Below are 18,266 nucleotides of genomic sequence, written 5' to 3'. Positions count from 1 at the left end.
ATTTAGATTAAAGTCTTTTTATTGGGCAGAGGAAGACACCTGTTGAACAAACAGACTTGTTTTCATTGTCAAACATGAGAGAAAGTGGTGGCATTGTGGGAGTCTTACACTGAAAGAAGTCATGAACAGACATCAGCATCGGGAAAAGCTCAATAGTTATTTCAAACATCGTGATCGACCCTGATGTTTCCTATCGGTGAATCTTTCCTTTTAAAGTCGGAATTTATTCTGATTTCACTTTCTTACATTGACTTACTAAATTAAGCCAAAAAAAAAATAATAATAATAAAATAAATAACAATGTTGTCTTGACTGTGATTGCAGTTGCTGCTGTGACGGTGTCATTTCCTGCAAAGGACCATCTATCTATCTATCCATCTAAATTAAAAAGCTTCCAAAATGTATTTATTTTATTTAAATACTTAAATCTTCATATCTGCTGTTTGTTGAGAACAATAAAAAGATCTGCATTCATGTACACAATTCTTCAGACTGTATATAAAAACTCAGGAGACTGCAAACTTTTACGGTCTTTATTTACAATACATAAAAGGACATTGACTATAAATGTTGTGGGCTTCAGTAAAGACAAACGAAGGGGAAGTCTTTAAACACACAACAGTATCAACTTTTGTCCCTGCACTACAAAGCAAAAAAAAAAAAAAAAAAGGCAACATCATTCTAAGTTGAATATCTGTAAAGTTTAACTCCATCACGATGCTTAATAACATGAATCTAGAGTTCACATTCCACATATCATGTACGATGACATCTATAGCCCAAAGACAGAAAACAAGAGATGATTATTCAGCTAAACGTTGCACTCAGTGCTGTAATCCAAAAATATAATAAACTATTTCACTTGGCGAGATATCTCTATCTAGCACCAAGCACTTTATGTTGTGGGCACTGTCTGCTGTGAGGTCAGTCATGCATCCCTCTGACGTTACACAAACAACCTGAGAATAGGGAGTCTTCCTGGAGACAGTTGTGGCAGGTTTAAGCAATAGTTCGGTAATTACATAAAATACAAACAAGCTGTGTTCCATCGTTTTAGGGTAGTCCACTATTAACCATCAATACATTGTTTCATTCCCTGCAGAAACAACTGTCCGTTATTAGGTCGATGATGTTATCTAAGCCTGAATGAACACGGGCGAAAGAGAGTGTGAGAGCTATTTACTCGTCGAGGCCCTCGTCCTCTTCGTCTTCCTGCTGCTTGGCGTCCACCTCGGCTGTGTCTGAGAACTCGTGCAGGAGGACGTACTCGCGGCTGCTGAAGCCAAACTTGATCACGTCCTTTTCTTTGAGCTCGTAATACCGCTGGGATTCGATGCGCTGGTTGTTCAGGTAGGTGCCGTTGCCCGAGCCCAGGTCAATGATGTAAGGCCGTACCCGGCGTCCAGAGGTGCCATCTGCTCGTGTGAACTCCACCAGTCTGCGGAAAACAGAGACAGAAAGGCAGAGATTTACTCTAAAGAAATCTTCCAGGTTTTATGCGACAGACTAAAGATGACACATTTTAAGACATAAGACATGACTGTTTTACTTACCTGTACTGGAATACTGCATGTTGCTTTGAGCAGGATGGGTGGTCAATGGGGATATCAGCAATTTTTCTCTGCCTCCCCAACAAATAGGCACTCTGTCTGTGAATGTACATCACAGGAAGGGGTTCGTCATTCTTGAAAGGGTACAGTCGCCACCTGCGTTTGGGAATGCGCGCCTCGGGTGGCTCGTTGTACTTGATCACCACCCCCCGGAATGTGTTTGTATCTTCTGTGAGCGCCCCGGACAGCCCAAAGTTGGGCTTCTCCATCTCAGCAGGAGCGGGATTGGAGTCGTCATCTCCTTCCTCTGACCTTCCGAAATCTTCCTCTTGGTTTTCCTCGCGGCGCTGGCGGTTTTCCCTGCGCCGCTGGTTGTTCTGCTGTCGCTCGGCTTGCTGGGCGGCAAATGCGCCACGGCCTCTGTGTCGGTCTCCGCTGCGGTCTCGGTCCCTGTCTCCGCTGCGGTCTCGGTCCCTCTCCCCGCTGCGGCCCCTGTCCCTGTCGCCGCTGCGGCCTCTGTCTCCACTGTGGTCTCTGTCCCGGTCTGTGTTCTGCGGCCTGTCTGATTCCCACCTGCTCCGTCTCTCTTCTGGTGGGTTGTTTCTTCTCCTCCTCTCATCACCACTCGCCCGAGACTCCTCCCGTTCCTGTGGGATATTTAGAAAAAAGAAGGTTAAATTAAAATTAATTAAAATTAAAATCATTTCAGGGGTTATATTGTCAGACGGATATGATTGAAAAGCAGCCATTATGGTATCTGCACTTTACACTGATGACTCTATAGATATGGTTGTACTGTCATGAGTCTCTTATAACATGGATGTAAGTTTACTGTAAGTATAATGATAGCTACAACATCCTTATTATGACACATGGGAGTGCTTAATTATTTTAATTAAGATATAATGTTCATTAATTTTTCCTATTTTCATCCTTCTGTCTTTTAAATCCTGTTTTTTTTGTATTTTATCATCTTGACTAAAGGCTATTTTGTCTGAACTGTTCTTGTCTTGCTTTTGTTTGCACACATCCACTTTGTAAACTCTATTCATAGTGTGTCCCTTTAAAATAAAGTTTTATCATTTAATTGTTATTATTATTATTAAACATTATAAAAACATATCTCGAGAAAGCAGCAGATGTAAACCCTTTGGTAACTGTGTTATCTGTTTAAACTATAACCATAAAGCACAGCTTATTGGACTCCTTTGTTGTTGGATGCCTAAAACTGTATTTGATGATTCAAGATTCAAGATTTTTATTTGTCACATGTTCATACAGATGTGCAGTGAAATGTAAGGACTGTTCCGCAAGGCCATGCAATAAACACTCAAATTACTAATACACATATACACAGTAAAATAGAATATATTGTAAAAAATAAAAAAAGAATTATTTGAATGTACAAAATATAAAATATAGAGTAATGTAAACAGTGTAAAGTGTCAGTGTGTAAAGTGTCCAGTAAAATAGAATATAATGTAAAAATTAAAAAATAATTATGATGAGAAGTTATCCTTTTCTTTTTACAAACACAATAACCGGTCTTTTAGTAGCTGAAACTGCTTAATCTTGATAACGTGTATGTATTTTATTTTGACGCACCCGTTTTACTTTGACATCAGCACCGCGAGGAGGACTTCGACTCCTCCTGTTTCTGGGCGACCTGCTGCCTCGTCTACCTGGAGAAGTGTCTCTTCTACCTGGAGAGCGGTCTCTCGTTCTTACAGGTGACCTACAGAAAGAAGAACACAGAAATAGACTGTTTACAAGACATTGAACAGATCTTATACACAGCCACGTTGCCGACTATAAGCGATGTTTATGATGGCACACTTATCTTTTCTGTTCAGGTAAACAACTAGAATAAGTGGGACAAATCGTAAGATGATGGCATTAAATCGAAATTACCTGCTATTTCGTCTCCTCGGTGGACTCGAGTGGCCAGCGGATCTGGATCGAGAGCGGCGCGATGTCTGTGGCCTTTCCGGGCTCAGTTTCTCCTGCTTAATCTTCACTTTGGACTCCCGCTCGGGAGATTCCCTCCTCCTATGTCGCTTTTCTTTGGTCATCATAAAGTGTGTAAACTAATACAATCGCGTTGAGACCAAACTTACATCTGCGTCCTTACAAAAACAAAGAGAAACTCAAAACACGTCGCGACAATAAACTTTGTCTGTTGCGCAAACTACGAACTTCCGCTTCCGGCGGTTCACTCAGAAATGATCTCGGCTGGATTACTGTAAATCGTTCCGTGTGTTCCTTCTCGGTTACTTGAAAACAAATTAAATATATATATTTTTTAACAAACGTTTAAGAATGTTATATAATAATGATAAAAAAGCGAACATTCGTATTGTCATTAGCTGTCGTCTTTTGTAGTGCTTTAAAAAATATATATATATATATATTATTTTACCAAAAAATAAACGATGCAACATAATACTCGAAAAATGAGCTGACAAGCATGCATGTGTGGCGCATTGACCAAAAAAAATACAAAACCACTAAATATTAATCTAACCACTGATTCCAGACGGTCAAACTGAGAAGGAACGCTGGGACGCTGTTGCTATGACAACACAAACAGTGAGCAAGAATAGCATATTTTGAAACAGCAGCGATATCCCTGTAGCTGAATCACAGACCAAAGGAGTTTCTAGTTTTATTTTGTTCAAATTATCAGATTGAAAAAGATGATTCCACCAGCCGAATCTCTCCTCAAATACGACAATCCAGTTTTGATCAGCAAAAGCACTGACAGAAAATCACCAAAGGTAAGTTTAGTAACACCAGCCGAGTTTTAGTCGACGTTTAGTGGTAAAAGTTTGACATGATGGCGTACAGATATTCCTGCTATAAATGCTGCTGTTTCTATGTTTTTTTACCAACATCTTTCAATCCCCAAAGCTTTTAAAAGTTATTAAATGATGATGAATATACTGTATCATGTATTTCAGATAGGCAAAGAAAGTTGGTTCATTGTGTAACATGAAGTACTTTTCACAACAGGGGCGCCCTTTAAAAGTGAGTCCACAGCAGGTGGGGGAACAGTCTACCCCTGTTCCACCACCTCCAAAATCAAAACCCACCTCTACTGACACCACCAAGCAGGAAGATGAGGAGATCCTAAACGCCATCCTTCCACCCAGGTACAGTTGCATCCATCTACAGTGTGTCATTCATTAAGCTCAAGCCACTCAGTTTATCTAAACTTCTGTTATTGCAGGGAATGGACTGACGGAACCCAGCTGTGGGTGCAGCAAGTGTCCAGTGCACCTTGTACAAGAACAGATGTTATTCACCTGGAGGAGCTGCTGGACACAAAGCTGCAACAAAGGCAGGCCAGACAGACCGGAATCTGCCCTGTCCGCAGGGAGCTCTATTCTCAGTGCTTTGGTGAGAAGGAGGCTCTGATATTTGTGATCACTGAGGCTATTGTGTTGACAAGGATTGAGGATCAAAGAACAAGAATTTGAACCAGTTTTTTTGTGTACACATGGCTTAAATTTCATTGCCATACAGCTTTCTTCTGAAGCATTTTGTATCCCACTGAAAGCACATTTTTCTCCTCAAATATGTCACTGTTGCATTTACTCGTTTTCTGTTTCTTTAAGATGAGCTCATCAGACAGGTGACCATCAACTGTGCTGAGAGCGGCCTGCTGCTCTTGCGGGTCAGAGATGAGATTCAAATGACTATTGCTGCCTACCAGACTCTGTATGAAAGCAGTGTGGCCTTTGGTATAAGGAAAGCCCTTCAGTCAGAGCAGGGAAAAGTTGACATGGAGAAAAAAGTAAGGACATTCACTTTTTTGTTGTGTTTAGCAACAATAGATAGCATACAAATGTGGAATGTTTGCCAATATTGGCATCCATCGATAGTATAGAGAATATACAGTATTTGCCACAGAAGCTGAAGGCATAACTATCAAATGCTATTCGGTTCAGTATCCAGCAGAGGGCAGCATTCCTCTAAAATAATGTTTGGTCTTAACATCACTGATCCTGCATTTTAATAAACTTCAAACACCTAGATTACTGATCTTGAAGATGAGAAACTGGAGCTGAAGAAGCAACTGAACGAACTCAAGTCTCAATGTGACGCCATTGAAAAACGAGAAACTGAAAGGCGACAGATTGAAGAGAAGAAGCACGTGGAACAGATCCAGTTGCTCAAGAGAACCAACCTGCAGCTCAAGGTGACGTTTCAAGGCTTCATACCACAGAAATATATCTCCCCCCTGCACTTGTTCCTGTATTGGATGTGGTTATGATGTTAATGTTCTTATTTTGTTTTCCTCTTTAGACCCAACTGGAAGGGATCATCACACCAAAGAAGTAACACCACCATCAATAACAGAGTGGCCATTTGACTGCACACAATGTGACGTTTGTCTTGTTTTTAAATATCTATCAAAGTAAATTCCACAGTGTAATCAGAAAGAGTTTCATTTATTCCAACAGCATGACATGACAAGTACAGCTCAAGTACTGTACACATCTCTTGAACATCAAGAGAGCATCACACGTGTTTATGATGAATGAAAAGTCATTCAAACACAGTTATTGGTTGAAGGGGAGAAAAAGTTGAGAAGGCAGTTTTTGTTCCGAGAGGGACACGCGGTCAGGATAAGGCATCAAGTGGCTACTTGATAAAACCCTTTATACACACCTGTTATAAGTCCACCGTCTTTCAACTCCTTGATTCCATTAATATGTCCTTTTTTGGGCTAATTTAAATGAAAGAATCATTACATGTTGCCTTTAAAGACTTCTCTCTAGTGCTTCGATCTTTTAGCCTTGTGGCCCTCTGTGGATGAAGCCGGGGCCTTTCTGTTCTTGTTCTTGTTTTTCACGTTGTGCGTTTCGTAATAGCGCACACCAACTTTCTTTGCTTTCTTTGCACGGTCCATCGCTCTTCTCTGTGAAGACATAAAGCAGAAACAGAAAAATGATTCCGTTAAAAAATTTAATCAGAGCGTTTCATTTTTTTTTTTGAAACCTATTACATCAGTTAGATGAATAGACATTTATCTTGTCCAGGCAGAGCGATCTGTTTGACGTCAGAGAGAGCAAACACTGCATACCTGTTTGGATGTCAGTCTGCGCGCCTGGGTGGACTCCTCGTCATCCCCGGCTCTCCCCTTCTTCTGGTTTGCAGCTGAAGTCAAACAGAAGAATAACAGATCTGATGTTAAGTGGCTGGGTGATTTTAAAATCAACTTGACCTGGTTGTATGACTCCTGGTTAAACTCTGGGAAATGCACCATCATACCAGTGAGTTGGCATGCGTGGGTTTTTGTTAACGTAGTTCTGAGAAATGGTGCAATGTTTTTTGTGAATAAATGATTTGACATTCAGCACCATACAAGGTCTTGACAAACATGTTGACTACCTTTCATCTGTGCTTGTTTAGCTGCTGCCACTTGTTTAGTCTTCATGTCTGTGAACACTTTGTCAGAGAGTGCCTTAGGTATCCTGTGTGATGAAAAAAAAGAAAGCAATTCATTACTCAAGAAAACATTTCAAACCAGTTGGGATCTGAAGAAAGGATCAGCAATTTAATTACACTTTGGGCTGCATGTATGGGCTGAATTTCAACAAGAGGATATGCAGATTAAAGCTCCTGTGAGGAACTTTGGTTTGGTTTGATTTTGGCGCCCCCTGTGGACAAATCGATACCTCTCTTTTCTTTGCTGATTTTGTTCTTAACATTTTAAGGAATGTTTCTTAGCACAAAACCTCATCCTGCACCCATTTCAAAGGCAAGAGTATACCTTATGGAGAATAATTTCAGTGGAAAATGTTTTTAACAGTTCACTGTTTATCACTTTGTCTGACACCTACCCTGATGGAGTAGCCCAAATAAACACATAAATAGTTAATCTTTACACTGATGGTCTCATTTTTTTTAAATCTCAGAGAGGCTTCTTTCCTCACCAGCTTGAACCTCCTCACAGGAGCTTAAAAAAAACAAGGAACGTTGGGGTCTCTAATCAGGAAGTTAGAAGTGACAACTGCTTGTCCTCCAGGAGGTTAAAGGATAGCTAGCAACAACCTCCTAAAAAAAAAAAATCTATCTGTCTCACAAATGTGTGCTACTTTACTGGATAAGACATATTCAAACAATGCATAATACATAATGTTAAAGTTAGGTTAGGATGGGAGCAGACGGACCTGATTTCAGAGAAGCGTTTGGATTTGGCTCGGTCCAGGAACTGCTTGTACTTTGCGATCTTCGCGTCTAACTCGCGAACCACCGCGCGTGGATTCTTGTTGCCGTCTGCCTTTCCAGTCGGAGTCGTTGAAGGCTCTGGGACCTCAGTCTCACCATCGGCTGGCTTAACTTTGGTCTCGTCTTCGTCTTCCCCGTCCTCTTCTTCACCGTCCTCTTCTTCAGCGTCCTCCTCGCCATCAGAACCGGAGTAATCAGCCATGCCCAGGTCGGGCATCTCCACGGGAACCAAGTCTTCCTCGCTGAACTCGGGTGCCACGTTGATCTTTCCAAAGTTCTGTCGAACGTTAGACAGAATCTTCTGGACTTGCTCCTTCTCTTTCTGCTGCTGCTGCTGCTGTTTCTTGTGTTCCTCTGAGGTGGCATCAGGATTGTCGAGCTGTTCCTCCTGGACATTCTCAACCATGTCTGAGGGTCCTTTGACTGCCAACACCTCCTTGTCCTGGAAACATTGCAGTTACAAAAAAAGTAAGTTGACACAGAGGGCACAGGTTAGCATAGCAAGAAACATCATTAAATGGAATTGCACAGGTGGAAAAGTCAGACAAACTCATACCTCTTGATCCCCTTCAGGTCCAGGGGGCTTCACAAAGAAGGGGATACGTCCCCTCTGCCAATCATTCAGCACCATTTTGGAGACAGTGGAGAGATCTGGCTCCCCGCCCTGTCAGAAGAAAGAATACATTGCTCAGGCTTGGTATTTAAAATGAGTTGTTCACGTTTATGACTGACAGCTTTCCAAAATAAAGCACATAATGGCAGATGCTTTTACTTTTAAGACACTGTCCTGTACTTTATAAAACGGACAAACAAAATACCTTGCTTTACTGAGAATATTACTCGTACTGATCATGAAATGAAAAGTATGTCAATTTTTTTAACAAGAAAATACAAACAAAGACATCCAGACCTTCAGAAGTTTCCCAGAACGAAGTGCTAGCTTCTCAAGAAAGTCTTCAGCGTTGTTCCAAGTAGGGACGCGGTAGGTTTTCTGAATGTATTCAGGCTTGGCCCGCTCCAGTACGCCCCCGATGTGCTCCTCTGGGCACTTGATCTTCTCCACTTGAACCTTTGAGAGGAAGGTGAAGACAGGGGCGTGCATTTAAAAAAAACTAAATATGAGGCTGCAACCTTTCAGTTACGGAGACTGCATGGCCTACATGCTAAACCTCGGATCTTGGAAAAAGGACCAGGAGGATTAGAATCCGAGCTGATCACGGCATTTTTTAAAACAGTCTGGTGTTAGCTATAGCAATCCTTTCATCATTCTGCTGGAGATACTCAAGCCGTCAAAAATGCCACATTAACAGTCGGTGGATTATCCTGAATTACTTCTGCTGTTTTTCAGGGCTGTGGAGGATGAACTTTGATTCACCTCTAGTGTATGGCACTGGAGTTAACAGAGGTATGCAAAGCTGAAATCTTGATAAAAATGAGAAAATAATATACGATACGTACCACTCCTTTCAATACGATATCAGTTTCACTGTCTTCTGAAGGGTAGACGACACCAGGACAGTCGATGAGGAAGATTCGCCTCATCAGAGTGATGTACTGCCACACCTTTGAGCCCAAGGAAGAAGATCAATGTTGGCTGTGCGGTCGAATCATTTCAGTTTGATAACAAAGTCAGCTTAATATTAAGAAAATAGTCTTGTGGTAGAGCAAAGTGAAGACTTCAACTCTTTATTCTCTCTTCTCCCCTGATGCTACAAACAACTTTTAACCCCCATGATTGTTTCATCAGGGAAACACATCATATGTAACATCTCACATGAAAATAACAAACATGAATTCTAACTAAAGGAAGTAACCATGGTCACGATTGTTCCTCAGCGAGCAAGTTTGTTTGGCTTTCCTACAGTTGAGTACTTGGTAACAATCATGGAATAGGTAAGTAGGAAGTGCTGACAACAGGCACTTAAGATTCAGATTGATAGGTGCGTAAGAAACTCTCCCCTCTGCTGCGGTCGAAGTTCACAGCTTTTGTGATGCATGAAAGAACAAAAGTATTTCCCCTTGACCTTGCTTTGGGTATTCAGGGTTTTCAAATACAATAAAACAGCCAGAGAGAGTGAGATCCAATTGAAGATAAAATGTATTTTTTCTCTATCAGTTATACAGTTTAGGGCGCAATCACAATAAGGCAAAGCACGATCACATCACTCTACTAATGTCCCTTCTTTGCTTCTAAATCTGTATGTAAGTTTGTTTACGTTCTTTATTCAAAGTCTGCACAGCCTTCGGAGAAACTGACAACCAAACAGTATTCAATCTTTCAGATTTCAGAGTGGACTTCTATTTCTCTGTGTGGGATGTTGCATATCAAAGGTTTACATTGAGTCTGCATTGTTGAGAAGGAGCTAAGACTTTACCTTTGTTTCTCCTGCAAGGGGGGCTACATTGCAGACCTTCTTCGACCGCAGCGTGTTGATGACCGAGCTCTTTCCTACGTTAGGATAGCCAATGAATCCCACACTTATCTGTTTCTTGTCTGTGTGGAGCTGTGAAGGGAAAGAAATGACAGTCAGAGAATGTTGTGTTTCCTGAACGACGGCCTCAGCCTGTCCTCACTTCACAGGAGTAACTTCAGATCAGGCTGTTTCCCTTACCAAAGAAAAAAAAAAAGGGAATTTGTCATCAGTCCAAAACTTCAGTGTAGTTTGTTCAAAACACATACTAAAGGATATCTTTAAAAGGGATCTTTATATGTGGCCAAGATGATCATGAAGATGTAAACCTTTAAAATAAATAATTACAACTATCTTTTATTTTATGTCCCAAGATGGGCGGCTTTAGAGAAGGTTTGTTTTTGCCTCGTTATATTCAGACTTCTTGGTGAAAGTGGTCCAACAGAGAAATTCTTTACAAGGAAAAACAAAGTTTAGTGACTCTCTCATAAAAGCCTCTTTGAATAGAAATATTAACTCTAACGAGAACATTACATTTAAAATGTATCTGGATCTTTAATGCTCCAGCTTTCACAAAACATGCTACATTACCCGGCTGCTAAGCAACCCTGTGTGTTCAGGTCTGGTGGTAGAGAGAGATAAACCATTTCAACAAAAGTTATAAGTTTATTAGTGCAGAATGAGTATTAAGGAACTCTTTATTTGTAATCAAATATCTGAAGGGATGCTTTTAGACTGAAGCCATTGATTCTAAATTTGGGTTTATTATGAAGGATTTCATTCTTTTTTACAGCTATTGACAGAAATGTGTCACTCACAGAGACAGTTACAGTTTTGACCTCAGACGGTACAAAACAACAAACAGAACAAACCTAACAGGTTTAAAAAGCTGATCCTACCTTTCCAAACTGCCTGAGCAGCTGGATGAGGGAGCCCTTTCCAAACGAGTTGGTGAGGCTGGCATGGAAAGCCAGTGTGGGGTACTCCTGTGACAGAACAGCGACCCACCGTTTCTGGTTCAAAATTGAGCAGAAACAAAAAGACACACACACACACACACACACACACACAAAGTTCAATACCAAAAAAAGCCACACAGTCACATTTGATGAATGTGTTGTAAATGTCGTACCGTGACCCAGGTGGGGATGAGATCACACTTGTTAAGAACAAAGATGAGATGTTTCCAAGGTTTCTCCTTCTTCATATATGCCTCTATGCTCTTGGAGCGTGTTCCCATGGGGTCCCGAGCATCCAGCACTTGGATGATGACATCCGATGAGTCGATTACCTACAAATATGAAACAGTCAGGTATGTCCGGTAAGGACCCTGTAACACTTCAATGTACCAACCAATTTTCCTTCAATGAACTCTAAGGAGAGGAGAACAGAAAGGGTACCTTGTAAAGTTCTCCCCAAATCCTCTTGGACTGACCCTTTTTGAAGATTTCCTCACGGGCCTCCTCCCTGTTTGAAAATGGAATTACAATGGATTAAAAAGCGACTTCTTTTAACCTTTAAATATGAAACGTGAGAGACCTCGCCTCTGGCCAGTCAGAGTAGCCAGTAGACTCGATCCATTATAGAATCTGAAGGTCTTACCGGACCCCTGTGTCCTCGGTCACCAGGTCTTTGTCTTTGTCTGCATTGTAGGTCTCAGCTGAGGCCTCGGCCTGTTCTAGGAGGTCCTTTACGTCCCCCACCACCAGACTGGGCCTCTTCCTTTGAGCCTTGGGCCCAAATGTGGTCTCGAAACCCTCTGTGTCTAAAATGTGGACCTTAGAGTTCTAAAAGTAGAGAGACAAAAGGAAAAGGATGTAGATATACACCTCTATCTGCATGTTTTTAAAAAACAACACTAAAACTGTTGAGAATAGTTTGTGAAAGATAAGGAACGGTGATATCTAGAAAAGTTTCATTCAGATTTGATAGAATTTTGTGATTTCTTAAGTAAAACTGCTACATGTTCAAACAACACTGGCTGTATATTAAGATAAGTAGATGTAGGATTCTTCCTCAATGTGAAGGAAAATGGGTTAGAAAATATATTTTCAACTAAATATAGGCCTTTACACACTGAGTCTGATGCGTTTACTTTCCTATTAATTGTGAAAATTTGCAGTATGAGACCAAATGTACTCAGAGTGATCAAGCAATGAAGTTGATTTTGTGGTTCAACGGGGTCAGTCCACATGAAAACAAGTCAAGAGCGAGGAAACCTGTCACCTGTTAATCAAAGCAATACATGTCTATAGATCGAACATAGATCTAAGAAAGATATTGACAGATATATTGGTATCGGATCTTTTGTCACCCCAATATCGATTTCAGGATTGGACCCAAAAATCCCATTTCGGTCGGGCCCTACATGTAACAAACATGAAGTCAGGTTTTGGCCTTGACGACAGCCACGCACAGACATGTTTTATTAATTTTGGGAAAAAAATGTACCTACTGAAAGTTGCCCTTCAAGTAGCTGAAACATTTTGCATTTAAATAATATCGACCACAGTGAAGGTTTAGAGTGTCCTTCAGATTAATGTTCAGATATACTGCAGAAGTGATTCATGATTATAGACAGAGATATCGTACCAAGGCTCAGGCTCACCCTGAAGCAACAACATCCACACATTATTGCCACACATCAAAAATAAAACATGTTGGCTGCACATCTTGTTGTTTATTGTTATGTTTTAAAGTGGTTGCCACTGATGTCGACCAAAGGCAGAGAATTAGTTGCCAACTTAACATAAGTTACAAGTGGTGACCTGGAAACTGTTAGTGTTTAACAGATAACAGTTTGTTTGAGCAATCCTAATACACTCCTCTGCTACAGTCCGTCCAGGGGCCTCAAACATTATCACAGAACTAATCCAAACAATAAACAGAACACCCAAATATGCAACAAAGACGCCAATAAAACAGCCAATAAGTCTGTGCCAGGGCGTATTAAATGTTCCAGGGCAGTTGAATCACAAACCATATCTGTATTAGGACACTGCCACGAGATGAGCGAGGACTGAAGTTTACAAGGTTGGTCAGAAACAACGCCGCTCAAGGCTTCAGGTTGCCAAGATTGTCTACAGAGCTCCCTGAATTTTTGAAAAAGCACGTCCAGGACTTTACCAAAAAGGTATTAAACCTCGGGTTCAACTGCCAGACATTAAGACGGAGTGGCATCTGTTGAAAAAAGTGGCTTATCAAAAACAGCAGGGTCATGAAAGAGCTATAAGCCCATATGTAAAGGATGGAGAGAAAAAATAATGTTCTGAATGATGAGAATGTATGCTACACTGACATGTCAATATACTTTGAATAGTAACATCTGTAACGAAACATAACTTAACATAACTATTAAAGGAGCAATATGTAACCCTGACACCTAGTGTTTAAAAGTTTACTGCAGTCCAAATTAAAAACATTGGAGGGATCTGTCTCCTCCCTCCTAGAGTCGATGTTCAAGCAGGTTGCCAAGTCGCTGACACTGAAGCTTCAGTGTTTAGCCAGCTCTGTATCGGTCTTGAGACATTTCTGTGATCTAATCTCACTCCATCTTTCAAAATCATTGCCAATATTTATCCTCGTTTGACCACGTTTCTGCTCGTGGAGCTTATTAGAAAATGCAGAGGCTATCTGAACCAGTTCCTGCCCGTTTCCATCGCTGCAACACGTGAAATTTGCCTGGCAAACCAAAGGAAGTCCACAACGGCCGTGTGGGGGGGCCTTAAAACCGCCTACCTCCTCTGGTCAAAACATAAACAGAACATTCAGGACCAGAATCTAAACCGGGAAGGAGGACATAATGGCTGACTGAGAAACCAGCACTCCAACATAGAATGTTTTATTAATGTCTGATGATAAATTAAGGTTCATGATTTGATTTAGTAGATAGCTTACATATTGGTCCCTTAAAAAGAGAAATCTGTTTCTTTAGTTGTTTCAAAATTCAAAAAAGCTCTCAAATTCATGCAGGAAAACAGTAGACAAAAAGACTGAAACATGTCCAATGAAATATTGGAAGGGAACAAGAAGAACTGGATCTTATTTGAATCTGCGTTGGTTATGAGGTGGAGAATTCAAAGTCTGGCAGAGTGCAGCTCTTTATGCCAAGCGCGGAGCCAGCACACTCAGGGTCACAGTGGGCCAAAGTGAGAATTGAATGAGGATTAAAGTGAAGCCTCATGCTCCCCTCACCTCATAAAATCCAAAGCACCAGACTACTGAGTTAAAAAGGGGGCATGATTCTTCTTCTGCACTGATTAATAAAAACATCATAGTTTTACATGCCTAATATACCTTTAATAAAATTCATTTAAAAAAAGGTGTAGAGTTCAAACAATCAACACCCAAGCACACCTTCTGGAGAGACTAGAGCCTTTATACAGACAGAAGGCCTAAAAATAGAGATCATTTTACAGCAGAGTAAACCTGTCATACTCACATGGGCTTTGACTCTGTCGTGCAACAGGGACATGGGAAGTTTGCTCTGTCTCATCACAACACGATATGGATCCTTCTGTACTGCTCCCATCTCCTCTTGGAACTTTTGGAGGGACGACTGCTTGATCACACGGGTATTTGCTGAAATACAGATGAAATATGAAGACGCAAAGTTAAGATTTTTCATGTTCCAATTACTAGGGGTGCAGGGATAGAAAATCTGACGCATCATATCGTGGATTTATGTCATGTATCTGACTATGTTTTGTGTGATGCCTGCGACTACGCAATTTCTCTCTCTGTCCTAACAGCATGTGGTGCGAGCGTGAGGAACAAAAACAGGTTGATCTTAATGTTTCTATATTCATGTCTGTCAACATGGACCAGGGACAAAGAACAAGGGAGATCAACGATGTGCTGGAAGCAAATCTTTTTTCTTGATTTTCCTTTCACTTTTCTCGCTCAGAGATGCCTAGTCGGTTTACAAAGTGGAGATGGAGCTGCATTAAAAACATCCATATCCATGATTTTAGTGTTGTTCTTTGATTGTGTTAACACAGGGGGCCAAACTTCAGCTCACAGATGCAACTCCATATCTGACGCTCACGTGCTGTAAGGACACGCTGTAAGGCAAAACAAAATCACAATAGATCTCATAAATTCCAAAAGGCCTGATGTATCTCTTTCTCAATTCCTTCACTATACTGTATACACAATGATACAACTCAAATCACAACAAGCTGTCAAATAAACGTGAACCCCAAACATCGAGTTGTTCAGCAAGAAAAATCCATGTTTTCAGTGTTGTCTTTCTCATCTCCAACCTTATACACATTTATCCGTAATCCATGAAGACACAAGTTTATCTGAAATAATCTGCACGGCCACTCTCTAAAAGATGATGTTTTTATATAAGGAACGCAGTGTATTAGTAAGACCAGAAGGAGAGCACACATCACACCTGTTTTAAAATCTTTACTCTGGCTGCCTGTTAGTTTTCGTGTTGATTTTTAAATTATTTTATTAGTTTATAAAGCATTACATGGCCTTGCACCAGACTACCTATCAGATATGATTTCAGTTTATGAACCAGTACGGCCCCTCAGATCCTCCAGTTCCTCTCTCTTAGTTGTTCCACAGAGCAGGACAAAAACCTTTGACGATGCTGCTTTCAGCCGTTACGCTCCGAGACTGTGGAACGACCTTCCTGAGGGTCTGAGAGGAGCCCAGAATATCGAGATTTTTAAACGCAGTCTTAAAACTCACTGAAACTTTATTCAGTCTGGTTTTTATATAGTGTTTTATATCAATTCAAATCTTAACATTACTGTATTGTCTTTTTTATCCTACGACAATTTTAAATATTTTCCTCTTATGTATTTATTTTAATATCCTGTTGCTTTTATGTGTCGTATTTTATTTTTATACATATATTTTATTTTTAATTCTTATTGGTGTGCATTGGTCTTGATTTTATAAACTACTTTTTGTCAATAACTTTTCTGCACTCTTGTTAAGCACTTTGAACTGCAATTTAATTTGTCTGAAAGGTGCTATATAAATAAAGTTTGATTGATTGATTGAGTAATATGACATTTAGTAATATGGTCTACAAAAAACACAGATCAAACAAGACTGCTACAAAAAAGAAATCAATAAAAAACAAGGAAGTGCACTTACCAAACCACTTGATATTGGGTTCAACTCTGGCCACTGTCCCTGGAGCCACTGTGGACTGAAACTGTAAAGGTCTGATGACTTGTCCACGGTTGTTACTGAAAGCAGAAACGCAGCAGTTATTGATGTATGCTATTGACACTCAAAAAAAAATCTGGCATACAATGACTCGAAAGAATAATGCAAAAAGTGTATCACCAATTACCATCTCTGCTTTTGTCTGTACATATTCAGACGCTTGATTGTGGATCGGTCCCTCATGTTGCTCCCACCTGCACCTTTTGCTCGGTCTGTGGATCAAATTGACAGTTTTCCACATTAATTATCATTTTTAAATCAGAATGCATTCATTTTAAGAGACAATACTCTTAACTAATTCACTAAACACAGACCCTTCCCTTAGAGCTGACAACTGTCATATTGGAAATGCCTTTTCCTCCACGTACACAAGAACATGTTAGTGTAAAAGTCACACTCCCTACTATGTATTCTACACATTGCCCACTACATTTTAGAGACACTGACTAGTTAAATTCATAAAATAAGACAACCCTTAATTGTCTTTTCAGAGAATAAGCAGCACTTAGCATTAGCTGTAAACAAACGTGAATGCTAACGGGGATTAGCTCACCAGGGTTGCTGCTGGACGTTGAGGTGTTTATCGAGCTCTTCCCCTTAAAACGTGGCTTCACCATTTTGAAAGCTTAGTCGGCAAAGCCTTCCGCGGATAAGAAAAGAATAGACACACGACACGGCGGTGTCTTAAATCTGAAGTTTAGTCGCTGGTTCTCCCCTTCAGCTCTAAACTGTGAACCGCACACGTGTTGTTGCGGTGAAGAAGGAAGAACGTCATCAAGAGAGCGACAGCGACGAGAACCAATCAGAGGAGCGAGCGCCATCTGACCTGAGGTCGACGTTACGTGGAAATAATCTAACTGTATCAATGATAGTGTGGTTTTAAGAAGTTTGGGCGTTTGCATGACAATATAACTTCTACGTCATGTTAATTTTTAAATTAAAATAATGAATACTATAAAATAAAATAAAAAGTTCCACTAATAGATGTGCAAAAGTGCTTTCATAAAAACAAAGTGAGTCAGGCTGCTGTCACATCGAAATTATGATAAAAATGATGAAGACTGAATTCAAACTAGATCTGATGTTTGTACAAATGTTGCTATGTTCTGTCCCTCCAGAAGAGGGTGCAACACAGTTTCTATTAGAGTAATGTCATATGCTCACAGCCTATCAGAATCACGATATATGAGACTAATTGTAGCCCTTCTGTGTGGTGACCTGATTGACAACTGTCTGCAATGATTATTTGGCAATTATTAAGGCCATAGGTGGCTTCATTAGACTTCATTAGAAAAAAGTGTCCTGGGGTATGAATGGATGTTTTTAGGCCAAAAGGAGGAGTAAGCTTGGTCAATCTTTTTGTTCATATGGCTGTTAAATTATAGTTTCTTGATATTGTCTAACAAACATAAATTTCTAAATCCTGATACAAGGCCTTTCCTTGCATCTAAAGAAATTTACAGGTAGGGAAAGAATGAAAAACATTGTATTATATTTGTTCTTCAAGCACAAAGGGTGCGGCCCTAAATGGTGGCCAAAGTACTCCTGAAAGGTATTTAAAACAAATCAATCAATTGCCATTATTGAACAGGCACAGGTGATTACTCTGTTTGAAGGATAAAAGCTTCATCCTTGACAAGTATTTCAAAACAATAGTGACAGGAGAAAAAAGATTTGAACTGACAACTGATGCAGGTCTTCAGAAGGCCAGTACGAAAGGCAGAGTTTGTCTGGTTGTGATGATGATGCTGCCCTCACACAGTGTGTACGGTATGTAACACAAGTGTGGCTCAGGGCCAAGGTAGGCAAGTTCATCTACTCCGGTCTTGAGAGGCGCCATCCAGTTTTTCAGTTTATACAGCAGGGAGACCGA

At 40.5% G+C, this 18,266-nt stretch overlaps 3 protein-coding genes across 3 annotated transcripts; 1 reads left to right on the top strand and 2 right to left on the bottom strand.

The window, feature by feature from the left end:
- Nucleotides 1-519: 519 nt before the first annotated feature.
- snip1 (Smad nuclear interacting protein) lies at nt 520-3,761 on the bottom strand. Its single transcript, XM_061050143.1, has 4 exons — nt 3,462-3,761; nt 3,156-3,285; nt 1,554-2,197; nt 520-1,438 (listed from the first exon to the last, which is right to left on the bottom strand). Exons 1-4 carry the CDS (start codon nt 3,623-3,625, stop codon nt 1,180-1,182), a joined length of 1,197 nt encoding a protein of 398 aa, XP_060906126.1. The 5' UTR covers nt 3,626-3,761; the 3' UTR covers nt 520-1,179.
- Nucleotides 3,762-4,105: 344 nt separating this feature from the next.
- On the top strand, nt 4,106-5,995 carry dnali1 (dynein, axonemal, light intermediate chain 1). The gene is made up of 6 exons (XM_061050144.1): nt 4,106-4,327; nt 4,563-4,702; nt 4,780-4,949; nt 5,168-5,346; nt 5,587-5,751; nt 5,859-5,995. The coding sequence occupies exons 1-6, from the start codon at nt 4,247-4,249 to the stop codon at nt 5,892-5,894; spliced, it is 771 nt and encodes a 256-aa protein (XP_060906127.1). The 5' UTR covers nt 4,106-4,246; the 3' UTR covers nt 5,895-5,995.
- Nucleotides 5,989-17,170, bottom strand: gnl2 (G protein nucleolar 2). Its single transcript, XM_061050142.1, has 16 exons — nt 16,947-17,170; nt 16,521-16,605; nt 16,319-16,413; nt 14,640-14,779; nt 11,801-11,985; nt 11,599-11,665; nt 11,331-11,489; nt 11,098-11,211; nt 10,163-10,291; nt 9,246-9,350; nt 8,698-8,856; nt 8,344-8,451; nt 7,730-8,229; nt 6,948-7,030; nt 6,640-6,713; nt 5,989-6,474 (listed from the first exon to the last, which is right to left on the bottom strand). Exons 1-16 carry the CDS (start codon nt 17,008-17,010, stop codon nt 6,331-6,333), a joined length of 2,211 nt encoding a protein of 736 aa, XP_060906125.1. The 5' UTR covers nt 17,011-17,170; the 3' UTR covers nt 5,989-6,330.
- Between the last annotated feature and the right edge of the window lie 1,096 nt (nt 17,171-18,266).

This window comes from Labrus mixtus, chromosome 11, assembly GCF_963584025.1.
Source record: "Labrus mixtus chromosome 11, fLabMix1.1, whole genome shotgun sequence".
NCBI lineage: Eukaryota > Metazoa > Chordata > Actinopteri > Labriformes > Labridae > Labrus > Labrus mixtus.
This window is presented reverse-complemented; position numbering and strand designations above follow the sequence as displayed.

Bases quoted from the DNA above. Each gene is read 5' to 3' on its own strand.
- dnali1 (XM_061050144.1), top strand. From the start codon at position 4,247: ATGATTCCACCAGCCGAATCTCTCCTCAAATACGACAATCCAGTTTTG. The intron at 4,950-5,167 runs GTGAGAAGGAGG...TGTTTCTTTAAG, and splicing joins GCTCTATTCTCAGTGCTTTG to ATGAGCTCATCAGACAGGTG. The intron at 5,752-5,858 runs GTGACGTTTCAA...TTTCCTCTTTAG, and splicing joins GAACCAACCTGCAGCTCAAG to ACCCAACTGGAAGGGATCAT.
- gnl2 (XM_061050142.1), bottom strand. From the start codon at position 17,010: ATGGTGAAGCCACGTTTTAAGGGGAAGAGCTCGATAAACACCTCAACG. The intron at 16,606-16,946 runs GTGAGCTAATCC...TTTGATCCACAG, and splicing joins AACGTCCAGCAGCAACCCTG to ACCGAGCAAAAGGTGCAGGT. The intron at 11,666-11,800 runs GTAAGACCTTCA...ATTTTCAAACAG, and splicing joins ACCGAGGACACAGGGGTCCG to GGAGGAGGCCCGTGAGGAAA.
- snip1 (XM_061050143.1), bottom strand. From the start codon at position 3,625: ATGATGACCAAAGAAAAGCGACATAGGAGGAGGGAATCTCCCGAGCGG. The intron at 3,286-3,461 runs GTAATTTCGATT...TTCTTTCTGTAG, and splicing joins CCGAGGAGACGAAATAGCAG to GTCACCTGTAAGAACGAGAG. The intron at 2,198-3,155 runs GTGCGTCAAAAT...AATATCCCACAG, and splicing joins CTGATGTCAAAGTAAAACGG to GAACGGGAGGAGTCTCGGGC.